Below are 21,106 nucleotides of genomic sequence, written 5' to 3'. Positions count from 1 at the left end.
GTTTGCAGTATGCCGAGTCATTTTATTTGCAATGTGCGGATTTCTCTTCTTTGTAGTGTATAATCAACTTGTAATTGCTTTTATTTTACATTTTTGTTGATTTTTTTTAAATGAAAGTGGTGTCCCTTATGGGCCACCGTAATTTTGCCTCAGTGGACAACAAAACTAATCAGCTATCTTACAACATGGTAAGCAAGTAATTTACTACTTCGGTAAAAATAGAGAAAAATTTTTCATGGGAAGTAAATTAAAATGAGGTATGACATAATGTGCAAAGAAAGCAGTGTGACTCATAGCATAAATTTGATTGTTTAAACTCTGTAACTGAAAGAGGAAACTGAAAATATACATATTGCGAGATATTACCCAAGACTAAATAAATGTAGGAGATTGTGAGGGATTTGCAAGAGTTATAGGGAAAGGGGAGGGGAGGGGAGAGCGCTGGCTGAAGGGGAGGGATGGAGATGGGTCCGGGGTCACTATGATTGTTTTCAAAGGGGTGAGCATTATTTTCTAGTTTTGTTCGTGAACAGATTTTACCTCTAAGAACTGATTGACACGCGAGGTAAATGTACCAAACATAAATTAACAAATTAGCATTAACATGCTGATTTCTTGTTCCAAACTAGCAATCTCCTCCCTTCTGTTATGGTGGCTTTCCCGGCATGCATGGCAAGCCTGGTTCTCCTGGGTTACCAGGCCGTGACGGACGAGATGGTCGCGAGGGGAGGACTGGGCCCCAGGGACTTCCTGGTGCCAAGGGCCTGGCTGGTGCAAATGGACTGAAGGATGGTTCTAAGGGAGAGCCTGGTGTCCAGGGCCCTCCGGGTGTGATTGGTTTTAAGAACTGGAAGGAGTGCGCCTGGAAAAACTTGGAAGATGGTAAAGATAATGGTCTGATCAAGGTGAGACATCATCGTGCATTAAATTAACAAGACCACAAACAATATCTTTGACTTTTACAATAAAGATTAACGCTGTCCAAAAAATAAAACATTTAGGCTCCAAACTACGTTATTTTTGAAATTGTTAACAAAAAAGTAAAGAAAGAATTTGTTCAGTTTTTCGGTTACCTTATCCTGACGATTCGCACTTACTTAGTCTCATTGTACACGTTATCTCTCTGTTCCTTCGTTATTTATTTATTATTTATTTAATTTTTTATTTATTTTATTCTTTGTCCTTTACCTTTATTCATTTATCTTCATATTCATTTTTATGTAATACAGGATTGTGTGTTTACCAAGACCTTCTCGGACACATCCCTCCATGTTGCCTGGACTGGCGCTTTTAGAGTGGCTTTCTGCAAGTATTGTTGCAAACGCTGGTACTTCACTTTCAACGGTGCTGAATGTTCAGCTCCTGTTCCCATTGACGGTCTCGTCTATATGGCTAGTGTAAGCACAGCGAAAGATCCTATGCGCGTGCGCCATATACAAGGGCACTGCAACCACATCCAGAAAGGAAGAGTGCGCGTGGGATTCTGGGTGGGTAATTGTCCAGGGTATGGAAATGCTAACGCCAAAACGGGTTATCGGTCAGTCTCCCGGTTATATATTGAAGAAATTCCCAAAGCTCAGCCTTGAATCTTGGGCCAGCATCTCAAGTCCTGCAAAAATGCCTTATGGGGATAGTAATGGTTAATATACTGAATTATAGTAGGTCATAGTAAGTTGTTGGATTACTGGGAGATTTTAAAAAATGTTGTGTTTTGTGAGTGAAACACAGTTGTTAATTGTTGTCAAATAAAAGGCAGGATTATGTCGAAAAAGAATCGTGCGTCCGTGTTTGTTTTGCGTTGGTTTTTTTTTATTAATAATTTTTTTTAGTCAACCTTTCTTTTCTCGTAATTTTTTGAGACTTCTATTAACAGGGAAACCTCAGTTTGGGTACAAGGTACAATGAAAAATTGACATTGATAGAAAACAAAAGTTAAACCGATTTCAAAATAAGGAAAATTTATTTATTTATTTATTTATTTATATACATTATTTAAACAGAAATTCCAGTTCAGCGTAGCTGGTTTAAATGGAGATCTGTATAAAATAATAAGAATAAATAATCAAATATAGAAATGAAAGCAAAAAATCATTCAGAGAGTTCATGAAGGTGAGAAATTAACTAAGGTGATTTAGATGTTTCTTGACTCTCATTTTAAAACTAGTGAGAGACTGATCATGACGTAAGTTACGAGGAAGAGTGTTCCAGGATTTGGCGGCATTGTACTTAAAAGATGTTTGAAATTTAGTAGTCTTGGCAAGAGGCAGGCGAATAAGGTCTTTGTTCCTAGTGTTGTAGTTATGCATCTGCTCCGAGGAGTGGAAGTCATCTAGCAGATAAGCTGGGGCCAAGCCATTGATACACTTATAGACCTGTATGCACTTTTAGTATTCTCTGCGGCATTGAAGGCATGGCCACTTCAATGTTTGCTGTATATCGGTATCAGTAGTCTTGCGACCCGCAATTATTCCCGCAGCTCGCTTGAGAAGACGGTCAAGGTAGATCTTGTTTCCCTGACCGCAACCATCCCACACAACGCAACAGTAATCGAATAACGGTAGAACCATAGCATTAAACAGAGTAATGCAAGCTTCTTTTGGGATGACTTTCCGGGCTCTACGAAGCATTCCAAGGCGGGACGAGATTTTATTTCCGATATGATCAATGTGTTCGTTCCAATTTAGGCAAGTATCCAGAAACACGCCCAGATATTTAAATCTGTATACCCTTTCAAGATCTGTGTCATTAACACTAACTGCGAATGACTGGACTGAGCTCAATTTTTGGTGAGTTTCCAAAAGCATAACTTTGGTCTTCGAGTGATTTAACATGAGATAGTTTTGGTTCAACCATCCGACAACGTGGTCGAGGTCTTGGGACAAAGCAGCCTCAATAGCTTGCACAGAACTGCTTTCAAAAAACAACAGAGTGTCGTCAGCGTAAAGATGGACTTTACAGTACTTTGTAACTGACGGTAGATCGTTAATATACATTATGAACAATAGAGGTCCAAAGACAGACCCCTGGGGTACACCATATAATATGGGTTCAGCGTCAGATTGCATGCCATTAATGATAACACTTTGGGTTCTATTAGTAAGATACGCATTGAACCAATTCACTGAAGACTTACTTAGGCCAAAATCTGCTAATTTCATAAGTAGTAAATCGTGGTCGAGGGTATCGAAAGCCTTAGATAGGTCCAGAAATGCTAGGCCTGTAAGTTTTCCTTTGTCGATGTTGTGTAGGATAGTGTTAGTAATATCGATTAGGCTGGTAGCAGTAGAATGTAGTGGACGGAAACCGGATTGATAAGAAGATAGGAGCTTGTGCTGTAGTAAGAAATTATAAACCATTTTGTGAACCGCCTTTTCTAGAATCTTTGCAAACACTGGCAGAACTGAGATTGGGCGATAATTAGAGGTATCGGATTTTGAACCAGACTTGAACACTGGAGTTACGATGGCATGTTTCCAGCTTGCGGGAATAGACCCCTCATTTATCGATCTGTTCATAAGTATTGCTAAAGGTGTGGCAAGTGCGTCGGCACCGACCTTGAGAAGTCGTGCTGGGATATTATGTAATCCAGTTGATTTGTCGCTTTTCAGTTTCTTAAGTTCATTAGCTACAAAGGATTCACTAACTTGAGAAAGCTTGAAGTTGTTTGCGGATCGATTTGCAGGTGGTCCAGGGGCCGATAATACAGGAACCATACGCTGTCTCAGTGTTTCAATTGCAGTAGAAAAGTACTTAGCAAAGCTCTGCGAGATCTTCTTAGGATCCTGAATAACACCGCTGCCAGTCTCAAGTGACTCAATGGTTGACATCTTAGGTTTGATAGCAATGACGGATTTCAACGTTTTCCATAATTTGGACGAGTCTTTCTTATTTTCTTCAATCAAGTTGGAGTAGTAATCTTGTTTAGCATTTCTAATGAGGCGAGTTGTTTTATTTCGCAGCTCTTTATATTTAACCCATTCTTCAGTTGTCTTTTGCTTCTGCGCCCGCTTGTGGTGAAAATCGCGTTTTCGCATCAGTTCCCTTATCTCACACGTTAGCCATGGTAGACTTTCAGCGCGCACTCTCTTTGTGGCAAGAGGTGCGTGTTTATCAACTGTTGCGTAGAGTGTTTCAGCAAATGCAGTCCATGCGTCATCAACAGACAAACTGGTGTCAACTTTCTCCCAGGAGGCCTCATGCAAATCAGCAGCAAAGTTTTCACTTGAGTAACGTTTAAAGTTTCGATATTGAATATTATTGCCGGGGCTTCGTAGTTTTTTCGCTCGTCTTGTCAAAAATATCAGCGAATGATCGCTAATCGAGCACTGTAGCACACCTGACTTGATGATTTTTTCAGCATCATTTGTAAATGCCAGGTCAATAGTCGTAGAAGAGTGTTCGGAAATGTGCGTCGGTTCCTTAATGAGTTGATCGAATTGATATAAATTTAGTAGTTGCATGAGTTCTTTAGAGATTCTTGGCAATCTTTTAGGAAGCATATCACAATTAAAGTCACCGAGTAAAAGTGTTTCGATTCCTTCACTAACTGATTGATCCAGAATGTTTTCCAAGCTTGCTTTAAAAATGAGAGCAATCGAACTAGATTACGGAAGTATGTAGATGATTTTTTTTGACAAAATAGGGATTATTTTTTTTCAAGAAGTACATAGGGAGAGTCGACCACCAATTTCCAGCTGTTTGTTGCCTCCTCATGACGATACTACGACGAGACCATCCAGGGATTTGCACAGTGCTACCTTGACCACAGCTTCTTCCGATATCAACTGCAACTCGGATGCAAAGACGCAAAGAGAGATAATAAAGGACCACAATGTTTCTGCTACAGTTATAATTGCTCTTTTTTTCCTAGTATTGATAGTTGTAAAACTTCCGTGCTATGAAAATTGAATAACTCCATAAAACCATAGGGACAAATGTGGGTCAGTGATTTTCCTAGAGTAACAATCGATAGTAATCGAAACCAATCGATGATCTATCTCCAGTCGATAGTAATCGATTTCACCACTTTTTCCCCATTGATTTTTATTAATTGCTATTGGTAATCAAAAGATTGCAATCGATTTATATAGATTGTTATCGATTATTTGCTTATCGCTTGACCACTCAAGGTCTATAGAAATAATTGAAGCCGCTAGAGGCTGAACATCAAGGAATTGCTTAAGCTTCAAATCGATAACACACACTGAGCACAAAAAGACCGATAAAGGAGGTCTGTTAAAAAATTTTTATTCAACAATCTTTTACATTAGTCTAATAATTTGATAATTTAAATAGTTTTCCCTAATCGTGATGGAGGAACTGCATCGCGCTAGCGCAGATCTTATACAGGTTTACATAGACTTGCTACAAGTCGACCTCGCGAGTTTGGCGAGCAGAGCGAGCTTTTTTATGAGCTTTTTTAGACCACGCCCGAGCGACGAAGTCGCGCAATATAAATCGATCGGACGAAGGACTTTTTTGAACGTCTAAGGTTGTGGAACCTTTGCAATATCAACGCTTTCAGTTGAGAGCCCTCAGAACAACTGACAATCAAATCAAACCCTCCTTTTCGTGGCAGCTTTATTACAAAGTAGTGCTGATATTTCGATCTTGAAGGAACTCCACATTGCACAAGAAACGCTTGATTATCCTTTCAACGTCAGAGACTAGTCCTTCCTTTTTAAGGCTGCTAAACAGCAACACGATGGTGCGGGTAAAGGTTCAGTTGGTGGGTGCATGATAGAACGTTCCGTTTCCTTCAGCGACCATTAGGCAATCTGACTGAATTGCGATGTGATCGGCTACTCCATGGAATTGGGCGGGATGGAGAGGGGGGAGGGGGTCCAAGTTTTCATAGAGTGAACGCTTATTAACTATGGCTAATGGAGTTATGCGCTGACTATTTCGAACTTTCAACAACCTCCCCTCCTTATGGCATACTCCGGTCGATTGTGGGATGGGAATTGGTACCGGAGTTTTTGATCTAGAGGAATTCACGCATGGGTCTTCCTGGTTTTGGATGGAGTTTTTCAAGCATAAGATTTCCCCGTTGTGAGAGAATGACTCACTCATAGCTGAAAGTTTCATTAATATATCACTATTTGAAATAGATAAATTGTGATTGATTGAAGCTGAAAATTGGTCCCTGCAGATAGGTCTTAAAGCGTTCAAATGGCGTTTTAGCGTTTTAGCTCCCAGGGAGCGAAAGAGGGAGCGAGAGAAGGGAGAATCTCCTCTCTCTCCCCCCCTGGGACGTGAAGAGGAAAGATCCTGGGAACGAGGTTGCGGATTTATGGCAGTGTTCACACAATAACTTTATTTGCATAATCAGTGATTTACTATTCTCATTCTTGGGAAGGATGTATTGCTCAAAGTGACACAGGCAAACTCAGAAAAAGGAAATCTGAGTGCTCCTATTAGGGGTCGAACCTAAGACCTTACGATAACTACGCTCGGAAGAAAAAAAATCACATTTATTTTATTCTCAATCTTTATGACAAAAAACGCAGTGGTGTAGAAACACGATGCACTACAATGCAAGAGAGCAGAATAAATTCAAACAAAATTTAGTATACTTACACCCATAAAATCGTTGGGTCTCATCGCTTATGGTTAATGCTTTTGTGTGACAGCGTTTTTGCAATCAAGTCTATACAAGATAGGTTTGCACGTATCTGGTAAAGCTATTCTTGGAACTCCCAATGGTTTCTGTGTGGAGGCCCCACCAAAAAGAGGTACCTTTTCCAGGCTGAAGGTATATAAATGTGTAGGGAACTATTTTTAAGTATTTATCAGGCCCCTTCAAACCAACTCGAATACACCCCTCGAAAATAGATACGGCTTTTGTCCTGGAGATATGGGAAATGGTTACCATTCTGTGTAGAAAGGGCTACATTTTCTGTTTAAAAGTAGATCAAGTTGTACCAGATTCGGCCGCAGGGCGGAGTCTCCCCCTCCCCTATTATGGCCTTGGTGCTACTTTAACACGGACTCAGAAGGAATCAGTGAGAATAAACGAGAGTTAAACTATTTGTTATGCACCAAAAAAAGCCAGACTGATCCCACACTGGAAATAGTAATCTTGCATTCCGCATTTGCGTGTATATCTTTCATTTTACAGTCATTGGCGAGGAATTACCCTCCTTGAGAGGTTAAGACTCCTATGGAACTAATTTTAAAAACAAGTTACCTTCCACTAAACAGACGGTATTTCACTAAGGAAACCTAATGAAATTTCGGAAAGAAGTACATTTAAAAGGCTACTAATTAAGAACCGCAGTTCTTACTGTGGTCCATGCCAAGGTTAGCAAAAACTGCCAAGTATGGCTCTTTCACTAGCCTCATATTGTCATAAGATCACAAGCTATTAAATAACAGAATTAAAATAATTTCACTCTTAATCCTATCTTGAGTGGGCTTTCTTTTGTCTCCTGGTGCAGGGGGAAAGTAGCTGATTGTGCTCTCCCTCCATAACTTCGCAAGTATAATAGCTATGACAGTGAGGATATATAGTACGTCAAAAGATGTCTCCTATGGAGTCTGCATTTCGAGCTGATGACATCATATGACGTAGTAATTAAGTCATTGTTTCCAAATGGCGGCCATCTTGAATTCGCCATCTTGGATTTCTGGATTTCCCCAAAACCTGACTTTGATGTTGCCATGGTAACATCAAAGTCAATTTACACTAACTGACCACATCTAAATTTCCCTAAATAAATGTCTGAAAAAGTCGTGATGTTTCAGGGAGTTTGCTTGAATATTAAAAGATTATTCAGGTTCAAAGTCGCCTCGGGCACAATCGCCACCGGCCACCCCGCTCCCCCGGCCCCGGCCCCGACCCCGGGGGTTAAATCACTAAATAAACGATCCATTGTAATACTTTTCAACTGAGAACTTTGGAAAGATTGGCAAATTGTACAGGTATTTTTTGTTAGTTATTCTTTAATTATTATTTTAACCCTAAAGCCTGAAATACTTAACTAAGATAAGGTAAAAAAATAAATAAATAAATAAATAAATAAATAAATAAATAAATGATAGATTAATCTTTTCAGTCAGTGACACAGGCATACTTGGAAAAAAGAAAATCCGAGTTGCCCTAACATGAGAACATAACATTACATTTCTTTCAAATAAATCAAATTGTCAAAGATTCCAAACTTGAAAGCAAAATAATCAAAGGGATATATTTTTAGCTGTCTAAATTGTCAGCAAATTAGAAGGATTTGTGTGACTGCCACAAGCTTGCCAAACATTTGGCCCAGTCTTGCCAAACATTTGTTAATTGTATTCAAATTTAATTTGTGTGAGCAACACCGTGGCATCTCTGTGTCGTTTCCATGAAGTTAGCTGGCAAAATTTGCTTTCGAAAAGATATTTTTCATGGAAATAGATAACGCGTTCATTTTGGTCACGTGACAAGAGACAAAGTTACCGTTATTCCCAAACCTGTGCAAAATAGATTTAAGATACTTTATGTTGAACAACAAACCCTCGCCAAATTCGACATTTCTACCATATTTACTGCTTTGGTGAATTCATGGCTTTTTTTGTTTCAGTTTCGCAAGCGGCGGCGACCTTGGGCAAAATTTCGTCAAAAATGTGTTCTTAATTTTCACTAACAGTTCGCCATTTCGATCACTCCCGTGGTATTCTTCCACTCAGCTCATTTTCACTAAACCGCGACTCTAGGTTTGGTAAAATTTCCTCATGCCAGCTATTTTCGCCACAGTTTCAGTTTTTTCACTTTCAATAGCGTTCTTTGGCGAAATTTCATCATCTCTACCATTTGAATGTATACCACTCACAGTTCGCATTGAATCTCTTTGCCCAAATCTCTTCAATGCTGCTTTTCAAATTCGTCCCTTGTGATATCCTTCTATTTTTAAAATTCATAAGCATTACATTTTTGTAAAAAGAATGTTAACTTTCCGTGCCAATTTTCAGTCAAACCTTCCGGTTTTGTCAGAATCACGAGAAATTGCCATTTTCGTTACATTGCTTGCATTTTTCTTATGAAAACCAATAAAATTCAGAGCTTTTAAACAAATGAGGCAACAGTTAATGAGGGAAAGAGTTTGAGCTTTCATTGATTCTTGTGAAAATTCGAGAATCAATGAAAAACTGAGCCGCAGAGGACACATGGACTAAGTTATTGGTAAGGTAACATCGACAGTTTGAACGTTTGCCAAGTCATCCTATCGGACTCTCTCGCCAACTCTCCCAGTTTGACCGTGCTGTCCTAGGGCGTACTATTTTGGAACAATTTCAAAACAATTATTCCGATTCAGGAATAACAGAATTCAGAGAATAGCAGGTCCCAAAGTGAAGGTTACTTCTTCAATTCTGAGCAGACCTCATTGCGCTATCGAGGGCAGCATTCCGAAAAAGGTATATTAGTTCCGCAAGAACATGAACACCATCCGGGTGCATATTCCTGTTCTGGAATAGTCCCAAAGGAATTCACCCTAACCCTAGTGCCTTTCGATAATCCTTGCTTGTTATTTGAATGGACATCAAAGATTAGGCGCGTTTTCCATTTGTCACTGAACTTGCCCGCTAGACCGGTCAATGTGTAAACGGAATGTACCAATTTGAAGAATAAGCTTTGTCATAGTCCTTCGAATTTCTTCAAAATAGCGCGTACCATTTTTGAAGTAATTATTTTTCAAGATTTTTGCAGAACCATTACTTCAAAATGACGCGTTCGATTTACAGACTAGCCTTTCTGGTCGGCCAGCGCTGACAAATGGAAGGCGCCCTAGGTTAGAAGCCAAGATGGCGTCCTTTGTCTATCTTCGGCTTAGCTCGCAAAAGTTCGACTCCGACGATTTTGTTTCGATCGTAAATTTACGAAAAATTTTCGATAATCTCTCTTTTCGGCCGGTGGCTTCTCCAGCATTGAATTATGAAATAGAGTTTTCTACTGAAGGTTATTATTTTCTCTTTATTAATATTTAAATTTTCTCGTTGTGCACAGCCTGAATTTTAAAATTTCGTTTCTTGACCTAGTAGATTGCGCAAAATTATCGGACGTTGAAAGACTCCATATTCTCGATTAAATTATGCCAGGCCTCAGTTGACGCCGCTTTTGTAAATTACCGGCTTTGTATTATTTGACAGACTGAATTATACACAAAGGAGTCCGAAAACCTTTAATACGGAAAATCACCAGCACCTGTCCTGGCAAGTTTTGACTGAGTCATCGCTCAGCCAGAGTCGCATAACGTTTTAATTGTTCCTGTAAATTGTAAATGTATGTGGGAACCTTACTAACTTCACTGTCAACAAGAACTGTTCAATATTGGCTCTGCCATAGCAACAAACAGACAAACAGCTAAAAATGCGTCACAAAAAAGCGAGCTACTCAAGAAACTCTTTGATTATTTCTCATTTGTTTGTAGGCGTATTTTGAAGTCCGCTTATATAAACTGAGTATACATTACGCTAGTAGACACATTTTAAAAGTTGCACTCACTTTCACAGCGGAAAGAATAACGATACTAATAAATAATTCACTGTGCTTATGCACTATAGTGCTACAGAAATTTGTTATCATACACCGAGTAGAGTAAAAATTGGGTTTTGATGATCATCTGTTTTCTTGGAGGGCTACCGGGTGTGCATTTATTTTAATCTTGCCGTTCAATTTTCGCTCCTTTCTAATAAGCAGTCAGCGGGACTCTTTTGAACAAAAAAGCTAACCATCTTAATTCAAAAATTATATTTACAACATAATTGTGATCACAGGTCCGGCTTTATTAAAAAATATAAAATAAAACAAAAATGGTAGAAGCACTCATTATTTTTGCAAAAGGAAATTAGCCAAGCTTGCCATGCCAGGTGCGGTCTCCAGGTTGACAGGTTTTTTTTATACTTAAAACGTGACGTTTTTCATTGTTGTCAGTTTTTGGGGTTACTTTATCAGGGTAAAATTACCAACAGCCTCTTTCCGTTAAGATGCTAATATACCGCATGTAACAGTGGTTAAGTTTCTGCTGATGAATTAAAGTTCAGAAGTTTCCTGTTATGTGTGGCGCTCTCTCTCACAGGCACAAAAAAAAGAAAAGAAAATTAAAAGCGAGCCTGTCAGAAATACCGGTGAGCGTGCTTAACTTAGCATATAAAACAGTTTGATCTGACTGCAGCTTTAACCATTCAGTGTTCGCCGACTTCAGTTCTGTCATCGTAAGGCATAATCCATAAGATATTCTTCACATAAAGGAAAATTTTCCTTGGCAAACACACCAAGTGAAAACAATTGATGTCACACAGGCTGGACATGTTTCCATCATTAAAATGTTTTTATTGGAGTGCTACTGATCTTGCCAACAGATGGGAAAAAAAGCTGTTAGCTTGCAGTACGAAGATTTTGCGAGTCATATGCAGGTAACAAATGGCAGGGGCCAGCTCGTAAAACGAGCGACTCCAAAAATTTAACAACGTGATGCTTACAGCAGTTACATCGGTACTTTAATAAACACATAATTTTTTTTTTCTCGGAACGGAAAGGACTCAGTGAGGAGACTTTTGCGATTGATTAGAACATGGAGTTATCTGGTGGTCTCTAATTCAAAAGGAGAAACTGGGTCGTATTTTGATTCTGTTCGTGTTGTATTTTGCCTTCGATTCCGCGCTGTTTGCATTTAACATCAACACGGTTATTAACTGTTTGAGCCCCGTGAGCCAGATCAATATTTCCTCTGAAACTCTCACAGACGGTAGCATTATATAAGGCTTTTAGGAAAATCATGACCTGGAGATCATCGCTATCATTATTACTTGTTTTGCCACAGAATGAATAATATGAGCGAATAAACTGAGACCAACTATCGTGTGTTTGGTTGTGATATTTTTTTTAGTGCTTTAATTTCTTGATATTGTTTGGATAGATGCATGATGGGTCCCAGAACAGAGCCATGTATACTGGTCATAGTAATTATGAAGAAATTTAATAGGAAAAATATATTTTGAACCAGCTCTGATAGACATAAGTTTTTGACAATTTCAATATTCCAAGGTAAAACAGTTAGCCCACAGGAAGACAAAGAAACTGATATCGCAGTACAACTCAGGCCTGCTCCAGACACCTCTCCACTCATGTGCCAAACCTAATTCATTTAAGTTCGACTCCGAAGCAACTTAGGAGCGACGACTGATTCAGACGGCGTACTCTTTGCCGCACCAAAATTCGTCAAACCTTGCAGAAAAGAAGTAAACAATTTTCACTGAGACGGAAAGTCAGGAATTCTGTACAAACATGTGGCTGATCTGGTTTAGTTATCGCTAAATAACAATACAATAAGAGAGACTAAACTTTATCGGTGATTCTAAATGACTTAGCTTTAAATTCTACCTTTCGAGTCAGGATGAAAACAGCAGGTAAAACAGATTTATGGCAAAGAAATTCTCTCTAAATAAATCAGAAAGCCTAGCAAATTGAAAGCTCAAAGACGAGAGTCAAGAGAATCAAGCCACAGTCACGCTTGTACTTAGTTTACGGTTAAAACCTCATGCGTGACTTGTCACAGTATAGAGCTTTGAGCCAATCACAATCGCCGGCAAACAATGGGTAATTTATGCATTGGGTTCGGCACATGAGAGGAGCGGCGTCTGAATCAGCTGCCGCTCCAGTGTCGCATAATGCGGCAGATCCTGTCGAACTCAACGATCTTTGCCACAGCAAATTAAAACTGCCGTGCCAAACTGATTCAGACGCCGCTCTTTTGCCGGACTTAATTCATCAATTAGGTTTGGCACATGAGTGGAGCGGCGTCTGGATCAGGCCTCATTATTTTAATCTAAATAGAACCTCTACTGAAGTTTAATGTTAAATATCTGTTGCTTGATACCAATGACAGCTGACAGAACATTGAATGGAAAATTCCATAATAAACAAGCAATGAACAAGGAAAAGTCATGAAACACACGGCACCGGCTGAACTACCATGTTAATATCCAGTGGATAGTTCAAAGTGCTGTGAGCTGATCACAACTGAAACAGTCCGTTTTCTGCTTCGCCGACTTTGTTTTGTAGTTTCTTTCTTTAAACAGCACTTCACGGCTCTCTTAGAAATGAGTAACTGGTAGCTAGGATATATATGGCAGGAGTTGTCATTGATTAACACGATATGAATGACACTTCCTTATCAACTAAACGATAATAAATTCCACTAAAAACTGTTTTGGAGCCATAAGCTTGCACACCGCGCTCACAGCATTAGCCGGATTATCCCAAGACAGCTAACGTGAAAATGAAACCGACTTCTCCAGTTCTATTGTGTGCGATCTTCCTCCTAATCTTAGCAGTACAAGAGAGTGAAGGTTATGGATTGCCTATTCAGGGAGGGAAGAGGAAGAATTTTTTTAAGAAGGTAACTATATCAGAACTTTTTATTTATAATGATATCATAAACGTAGCTGTGGCACTAGAAATTGTCTTGCTCAACATTACCCATAGCGTTTCCAACGTGGAACGACGGAGTAGCCTGGTGTGTTGTAGAACGACAAAGAATGAAACTCAGTTGCGCGAAATTTTGCACTGTATGTTCCTGCCTGGTTAGTTTTTAGTAAGAAAACTCAGTTGCAAGCAGTATGCCGGTAACAAAAGCCAGGTATCAGTATTAAAGCGATTCCAAAGGTTTCGAAATATGGCTAGTATCTTTGAACAAGGATCCGGACAGAGCACTTAAATTTACAGTTTCTACAAATTTGTGACTGGAATCACAAAATTCACGGCCTGGGAAGATTTGTTTCCACTTTTCTGTGATTTTGTGAGTAGCTCGTGTTAACTTCGGGTAGCGTAAACAAAACTGGTGAATAATATCTTTCTCATTATCAGTAGTAGTGTCAAAAAACTGAGTCGGCAGATACAAGGTTATATTGTATTTTTCAGTGGTTCAGTTTCGTTCACCTTCAGATTGATAGAAAATTGAATGAATTATCCGAGATCCAAGCCATGCATTCTTGATCAGAACATTTGTTTAGAGTTTCCGCTTCCGCGGGCTGGTTATTATCCTCAGAGAACTTTACCAAGCTGCTTTTAAAAGTTTAAGATTTCAATTTAAAATTTCAGTGCATGAACCGACCTTGCCGTCTCAAGTAACCTATAAGTAGAGTGTTTCTGAAAACGGGAACATTTGTGTTCTAAACTTAGTCTAAGCTTGTATCACGCTTATGAATATAACAGCACTGACGATTGACTGAAAACTCTTAGCGTCAGTCCGCAGCATCGATCATCAGTAGAAAACCTCAACCTCGTGGGCACTCTCTGGTTACAACAAAGAATATTTTATATTTTTGGATAATTTTTTTTTCATCCTTTTAACATATGTCTTAAAACAATTTTTTTCTTGCGGAAAAATTGCATTTGACACATGAAAAGTTCCAATCGGCGTCTGAATCAACAGGAGTACTTCATACATTGATTTGGGTCGGCCACAATTCGAATAAAGTTCGGCTCATTGTCCAGGATACCGATAAAAAACTACTTGCCAAAATTCAGGACTGAATAAAATAACATGGAATAACGCCATATGATCAGCCAGGTCAAGCCTTCACATGCTTGAGGTAGAATCATTTTTATTCAAATATAACCAATAAGTTCCCTGTTAAAATTTGCTGTTGTTTGATAATAACCGACACACGCAAATAGCAATGATAAAGGACAAAACATCTACTTTCTCAACTGAAGAAGCCTTGTCGATTTATTATCGTGTATTCGGTGATCACAGATCACCGACAGTCTGCTTTCATGTACGCTGACTTTGTTGTATAGTTCTGTTTTACACGGCAATTCACGTCCATCGTAGTTTAATCACTAGCAATCACCATTCCTTGAACAACACTGTTGATTGCAACTTCCTGCCAAGTACTCGGTCCCTAAGCTCTTTTAAATTCCACGGAAAACTGTCTTGGAGTCATACGTTGTACACGGCGTAACGTCAGAACAATCCTAGCCATGATAATTGAAGTGAAGATGAAATCAACCTTCCAATTCTTTTTTTTTTTTTTTATTTTTTTTAATCATCACTCCTACTTTTGACCTTAGCAGCAAATGAAAATGTTGGATGGGCCATTCGTCGAATCCGGAAGGCGGGAAAGAGGACCAATAAGGTAATAGTCCCGAGCATAGTCTCTGCATTAATTTGAAACGCAGTCTGTTTTTCGCTAACCGGTCTCTCCAGCAAAGTGGAAATTATCAGTACTAACAAATAAATCAAGCGTGCAGAGATCAGTAGCCGTAGCATCAGCAACTCTTAAAAGTTCCTCTCTACAAAACAGTTCAGTAGAGCCCAGAACACATTTTAGTACAGAATAGTGAATATCTGGAACTCTCTGGGCTCGTCACTGAAAACTTTCTTACTCTGTGCTTGTTTTTTAAATGTATGGCCTCACTGAGACGAAAATTAATGGAAGAACTGTGCAATTATTGTAAATAGTTGTACGCCTTATTGTATATTTATGAGGATTTAAATATTTTATGGTTTAATTTTTAGTAGTTTTTTTTGACAGAGTATTTTCATTAATTTAATACCCGCCATTCAATTCAGCTCAAAGCACTTTACTCCTCGTACCGTGCGAAAAATTTCCTTATCGTATAACCGATACAGGAACGTTGGAGGGGGGAGATTGGGGGAAGCAACGTCGTGAAAAGTTCTTAAACTTGTTTGATTACTTCCTAGAACTCTTTAGAAAAATTCCCAACTCATTAAAACAACTGAACGGTTTTTAATTATCTGTTTCGAGATAAACCTAAAAAAACTATTTTGATCTACTGAACGCTTTATTCTTTTTTTTCTTCTTCCAGGAGATGCCGGCGCTGGACTACCGACGGAGTTTGTGCAGAGCTGTACTAACATGAATTGTGACCGGGAACTGGAAGACGACTAAAGCAAGCGACTGAAAAAGAAAGTTGTTCTTTCTTTTTTTCGAAATTGTTATTGAAAAATTTAACGCTTTTAAACGCAACTATAAACAATAAAGCACTCCAATGTAAACTTACACATGAGCATCGTAAAGGAGCTGTAGAAATATAGATAAATAAAGCGATACTTACTTTAATTGTTTTAGTGTTATTTTAATCATTTATATCAGAAATGAAGGGAAAACCGACTAAATACTGAAAGTAGATGCTCTTTGTACCGTAAAACCGTAAACAAATACTGAGGCACTTCAAGGAATTCTGGACGGGATGCTGAATTACAGTTATCAGTTAAATAGTCGGCCGTTTCTCACCTAGCAGTTAACTGTACTGCTCTCAACCATCATTTCAAACGCAGAATATCTCAATCATGGTCACAATTTTGGCTAATCTACTGAAGACATCAGATAAGACCCATCTAAGACCTCCCTCAAGTTCAGACATTTGCTTAGCACGCTGTACGAAATCTTTGCAAGCAGTATATGCCGCCGTGACAAAAGCTCGGCGTCTCCTACCTTTGCATGTGCTTACCTTCATATCTTTGCGAGCAGGCGTGACAAAGTTTACATTTTTTACTGATTTATGAGGGAAAATGCAAAATTTATAGGAACGGAGAAGATATTTTGTGTTTTGGGGATCAACAACAGAAGTTTCTTAGAATTAAACCTTTTTCTTTAAGGTTACTCGGTACCTTCAGCGGTGTCTTCAGAGGTGTCTCGCGTCCAAGCGATGTAGCGCATCCGGTTTAAACTGTAGCTACCTGAACCCTTATATCAAATTAAAGCTTATAGAGCTGGCTATCCAACTAAACCAAGAATTTTGAAATAAAATGAATTTTCACTTGGAGGAGCCACTTCAAAGAGCTAAAACGCAAAAGGAATTTGTTCGTTTGCCTTCAAATTTAGACAGTAGCTAGTTTGGCATATAAACAACAAAAACGTGTCTCCAATTTTTTTCTTTCGAAATATTTTTTCTCCGAGAGCGATTTTTGTACGATTACTCCACATTTTTTCCATCCTATTTCGAAAATGCTCTATAACTTTTCACTGCGATTGAATATGGCAAAACGCAGACACGCTTTTTTAGCGCTTTGGGTCTGGAAACTGAGGAGCAAATTAAATTAGCAAAAAACAAAATTCACTTTGACTTGTAGCTTTAAAAAGGTGATTCGGACGCTCGCAATTAGAGGTCGTGAAAAATTCGACAATTTATTTTATTTCAAAGTTCTTGGTATGGTTTGATAGTCAGCTCTATAAGCTTTAATTTGATATAGGGGTTTAGGTATCGACAGTTTAAACTGGACGCGCTACATCGCTTAAACGCGAGACACCTCTGAAAGTCCCGGGTAACCTTAAAGGAAAATGCACTTCAATATGGATCAGTGAAGCTCTTCTTTGGTCTTGATTGGCTGTTCGTATCAACAGTGACAATCAGACCCCAGTTGTTCAAAGAGCGGATAACTTTATGCACTGCATGGATAAGCCACTATCCAGCGGAGCAAATGTACTCCAACTAACGCTTTTGGCAAGTTTTCCACACAATCCCATACTTAAATTTGACATATGCTTCTACTCCGTCCACAAATTATAGGGCAATCGGGAAAATCTTGCACACATTTCATCTGCCGGATAGCGACCTATCCAGTGGATAAATTTTTCTACTCTTTCTGAGTAAACAACTGGGGCCAGTTCATGACTGGTTGAGTTAGTTCAGAGTTACCACAAAAGGCAAAGCCACTAATTTTGGGGCGCTCAATTTTAGGTGCCGGCAAATCTTGACCTGAAGCGATATTTTGTTAAAATATTGTCGTTATTACTATCATTGGTATTGCCCCGCAATTAGTCATGTTTTCAGGGACACTCCCAGATCGTTTTGAGCCCTTTTATGGACATTTTTGTGTAAGCTAATGCGGATTGATCTGTTGGGATGCTTTAGCTGCAAGTTTAAGTTGAACAGAGTTTTAGGAAAATAATTTTATTTCCCGAATTCTATCGAGCTGTTGTGGATTCTACGAAAATACTAGCTGACCTTTTCCCGTATTTTTAACGACACATTTTCCGGCCCCTACGAAAACGAAAGTTTTAGAACGTTAAGAAATTTTGACTTGATATTTTGTCGAGGAAAACTGTAGATTTTATTTTTGCCTAAATCCAAATATCTCTGGCAATCTGAACACATTCAGAAATTCACTGACATGAACCTTTGAGTGCCCCTATCAAGTTCAGTTACGCCGCAACTCACGGCCATGTTAGAACAAGTACTTATAAAATATGAAACTCAGTCTGTTTTCATTAGCGTGTCGCTACGGTAACAATTCTAGTTATTTCGAGCTTTCAAAACATCTGTTTAATCAAAATGATTGTGTATCGTTAATTTCAGTGGCCAAACACATTACTCTGCGCCTCCCGGCCGTGCGGCAAATCAGCAGAATCGGTCACCACTGATGTAGGGTAACAATTTTAGCTATTTTGCTGACCTGAAAACATTTTTTTCCGTTTTTAATTTAAGCTAGTTCCAAGCAGGTTATGTCTAGTACTGAGCGACAAATTTCCATGTTTAATCACTTCCTAAAACACTCTCAAAAATTATTATCCTTTTGGAAACATAAGCTGTTATCTCAAGTCGCCGTTTCGGGAAATATACCGACTTCAAAAAGTAATAACAGCTCCTAAACAAAAGCCAGGGAGTGTCATAAAAAACGTTTCGCAGTTTGCCAGTATCCACTGAGTATCGTCAGGTGCTGGAAAAATAACAGTTACATTTACAGTTTCTGCTCTAATTACAACATCTCAGCTCCATGTCTGTCTGCTGAAATTAATAATTACAATCAGTTATGAAAATGGACGAATCATCATCCCTCGCACTCTCTAACAAACCTTGTTAATATCCCGCAGAGGAAACTTCTAATTGATGAACACAGCTGATACAGTGTGCTTTTTGTAGTCTACGGGCATTGTTTTGTAATTCGCTTTCATTGTAATTTACGCCCATTTTAGAATAATAAATATAACAAATGACACTCCCTAAAAACTCTTTAAATGGTTATTCCCTGTTAACTGAACAGCGCCCTTGGCTTTAATAAATAAAAACGAAAACTGTTTTGTTTGTTTTAGATACGGCACAGTATTCAGCACAACAGACCAAAGATTACCAACCAGAAAATGAAATCAACATCGGCAATTCTGTTTGTGAGCATTTTTTTTATCTGGTCTCATCAGCTCAGGAGAGTGAAGGTTATGGAGTTACGTTTGAACGACCAGGAAAGTTTAAGAAGTCTTTTGAAAAGGTAAATATACGAACTTCGATAACCGTAATTATATGAAACGTGAAACTCAGTCTGCTGTTCTCGCACTGTTGTAGAACACATAAGCAATGGCGAATCTGGCAAGCTGCCGATGTGATTTCAGACAATAGTTCTTATGTTATTTTAAACTTAACATACTTTTCCTTTACCACTTTTTATTTTAATTTGAAGCAGTTTACTTCTCGTTCTGGCGTGGGAGAATTTGACGGAAAAATCGTAAAAAGCTTTTGCTCAGTTTAAGTACGTAAACCGGTCTGAAAGTCTCTCTCTGAAATTTTCCTATTTTAATTATCCCGGTTTAGTCAAAAAACCTAAAAAACGTATTTTCATCTATTCTTTTTTTGGTATTCCATGAGCAATGTAGTCTCCTTCGCAGCCGCTCGGGCCGGCGTGGGGACGGGGAGCGTTGCGTGACTCCGCCCCGAGCGGCTGCGAAGGAGACTATGAGCAGTGGGAAACATAGGGGTCGATTACTCGAGTGGAATTGTCTGAAGTATAAAGCTGAATTTAATTGACACTTGAATAAAATTGTCATCTCACTTTCTGTTCTGTGTCTTTGATATCTTCTTCTTCTTCTTCTTCTTCTTCTTCTTCTTCTTCTTCTTCTTCTTCTTCTTCTTCTTCTTCTTCTTCTTCTTCTTCTTCTGTTTGAAATCCCCGTTTCCCGTTTATTCAACACCTGCTGACCCGCCGCCATCTTGATAATCTACTCAGTCCCGGTTCTACACCAACTAAAAAACCCCAAGAAACAGCGCTGGGTGGGCGATCGTTTCACGTGTTGCTAATATACTATCATTTGTTCAATTACAGCACCGGAATATAACAGAAATTTTCTTTTATTTATTTATTTTTTCATTATTTTGTTGTTGTTGTTGTTGTTGTTGTTGTTGTTGACCACATAATGTCAAAAGACACGGTCTTGTTCTGGGTTGGTAAGGCCATAACTCAATTTTGATCAAAATATGGGAAAGAAATTGGTACCTGTACTTAATTTTCCGCTAGAAATGGATTTGGCTGCCGAAATTCGAATTTACTTTTTGAATACGAGTTCGTTTTGAAAAAGCCTTTGAAACCTAATTTCAATAATCCGTTGCACGGCTTACTTTCAAATATGGAAGTCAATCGTGCACTGACTACGAGCTTGTTACAATGACCTGGCATCGATCTCCCACCCAGCGTTTCTTGGCGGTTTTCAGTGGCAGGTTAGAACTAGAAATGAGTGACGGGGGCTTACGGATGAAGTTTCAAACACCCAAGAATTGAAGGGAAACTGGGATATAAAAAGAAGTGGTGGGAATCAAACACACAGAACAACAGAAAATGACGACAAGGTGATAGTTTTAATTTATAATTGAAGTGTCCATAAAATTCAGCATTTTGCTCGAGACTACTCAAATGAGTCGACCCTCATGTTTTTAACGACTCGTGGTTTTCCTTTCAGGAGATGTCGCTGGACGACCGGCGCAGTTTGTGCGCAGCTGCACGTGTCCTGAATTGCAACCGGGAACTGAGTGGCGAACCGGAGGACTGGTGAAAAGAAAAATCAATTTTCTCTCTTTTTTTTTTCCCCTCTCAAAGCTGTCATTGTTAACGGCGCCCCTTTTAATAAAATTGTGAACAAGGCAACAATGAAATGTAAACTTAAAAAGTAATATCCCAAAGGGCGTGTAAACTTATAAATAATAAACCGATACTAAATTTAATGTATGTTTGACTCCTGATATCTTAGCGTTACCTTTATCGAATGAACACAAAACACTGAGTAATGAAACTTAAAGCTCCTTAGACCGTCTGGGTGAGATTACTGGGGTCTCAACTATCAGTTTAAGTTTTCGGCCATTTCTTAGCTATCGGCTGTGTTACGAGATTCGTTGAAG

General features: G+C 38.9%; 1 protein-coding gene and 2 long non-coding RNA genes across 6 annotated transcripts; all 3 read left to right on the top strand.

Annotated features, from left to right (window-relative positions):
- Window positions 1-629: 629 nt before the first annotated feature.
- On the top strand, window positions 630-1,757 carry LOC146462390 (collagen triple helix repeat-containing protein 1-like). The gene is made up of 2 exons (XM_085085673.1): window positions 630-905; window positions 1,230-1,757. Exons 1-2 carry the CDS (start codon window positions 666-668, stop codon window positions 1,584-1,586), a joined length of 597 nt encoding a protein of 198 aa, XP_084941799.1. The 5' UTR covers window positions 630-665; the 3' UTR covers window positions 1,587-1,757.
- Window positions 1,758-12,948: 11,191 nt separating this feature from the next.
- LOC146462389 (uncharacterized) lies at window positions 12,949-16,065 on the top strand. 4 transcript variants are annotated; one of them, XR_014857154.1, is made up of 3 exons: window positions 12,949-13,376; window positions 15,056-15,117; window positions 15,815-16,065. It is a non-coding gene; the product is annotated as an uncharacterized LOC146462389 (long non-coding RNA). The 4 variants fall into 4 exon arrangements; XR_014857153.1 differs by having other exon boundaries at window positions 12,954-13,376; window positions 15,812-16,065; XR_014857152.1 differs by having other exon boundaries at window positions 12,958-13,376; window positions 15,053-15,117.
- A 2,243-nt stretch (window positions 16,066-18,308) lies between these two features.
- On the top strand, window positions 18,309-20,932 carry LOC146462388 (uncharacterized). The gene is made up of 3 exons (XR_014857156.1): window positions 18,309-18,370; window positions 19,039-19,211; window positions 20,671-20,932. It is a non-coding gene; the product is annotated as an uncharacterized LOC146462388 (long non-coding RNA).
- Window positions 20,933-21,106: the final 174 nt, after the last annotated feature.

The sequence above is a fragment of the Pavona decussata genome, unplaced genomic scaffold (genome assembly GCF_977016875.1).
Source record: "Pavona decussata unplaced genomic scaffold, jaPavDecu1.1 SCAFFOLD_189, whole genome shotgun sequence".
Lineage (NCBI taxonomy): Eukaryota > Metazoa > Cnidaria > Anthozoa > Scleractinia > Agariciidae > Pavona > Pavona decussata.
This window is presented reverse-complemented; position numbering and strand designations above follow the sequence as displayed.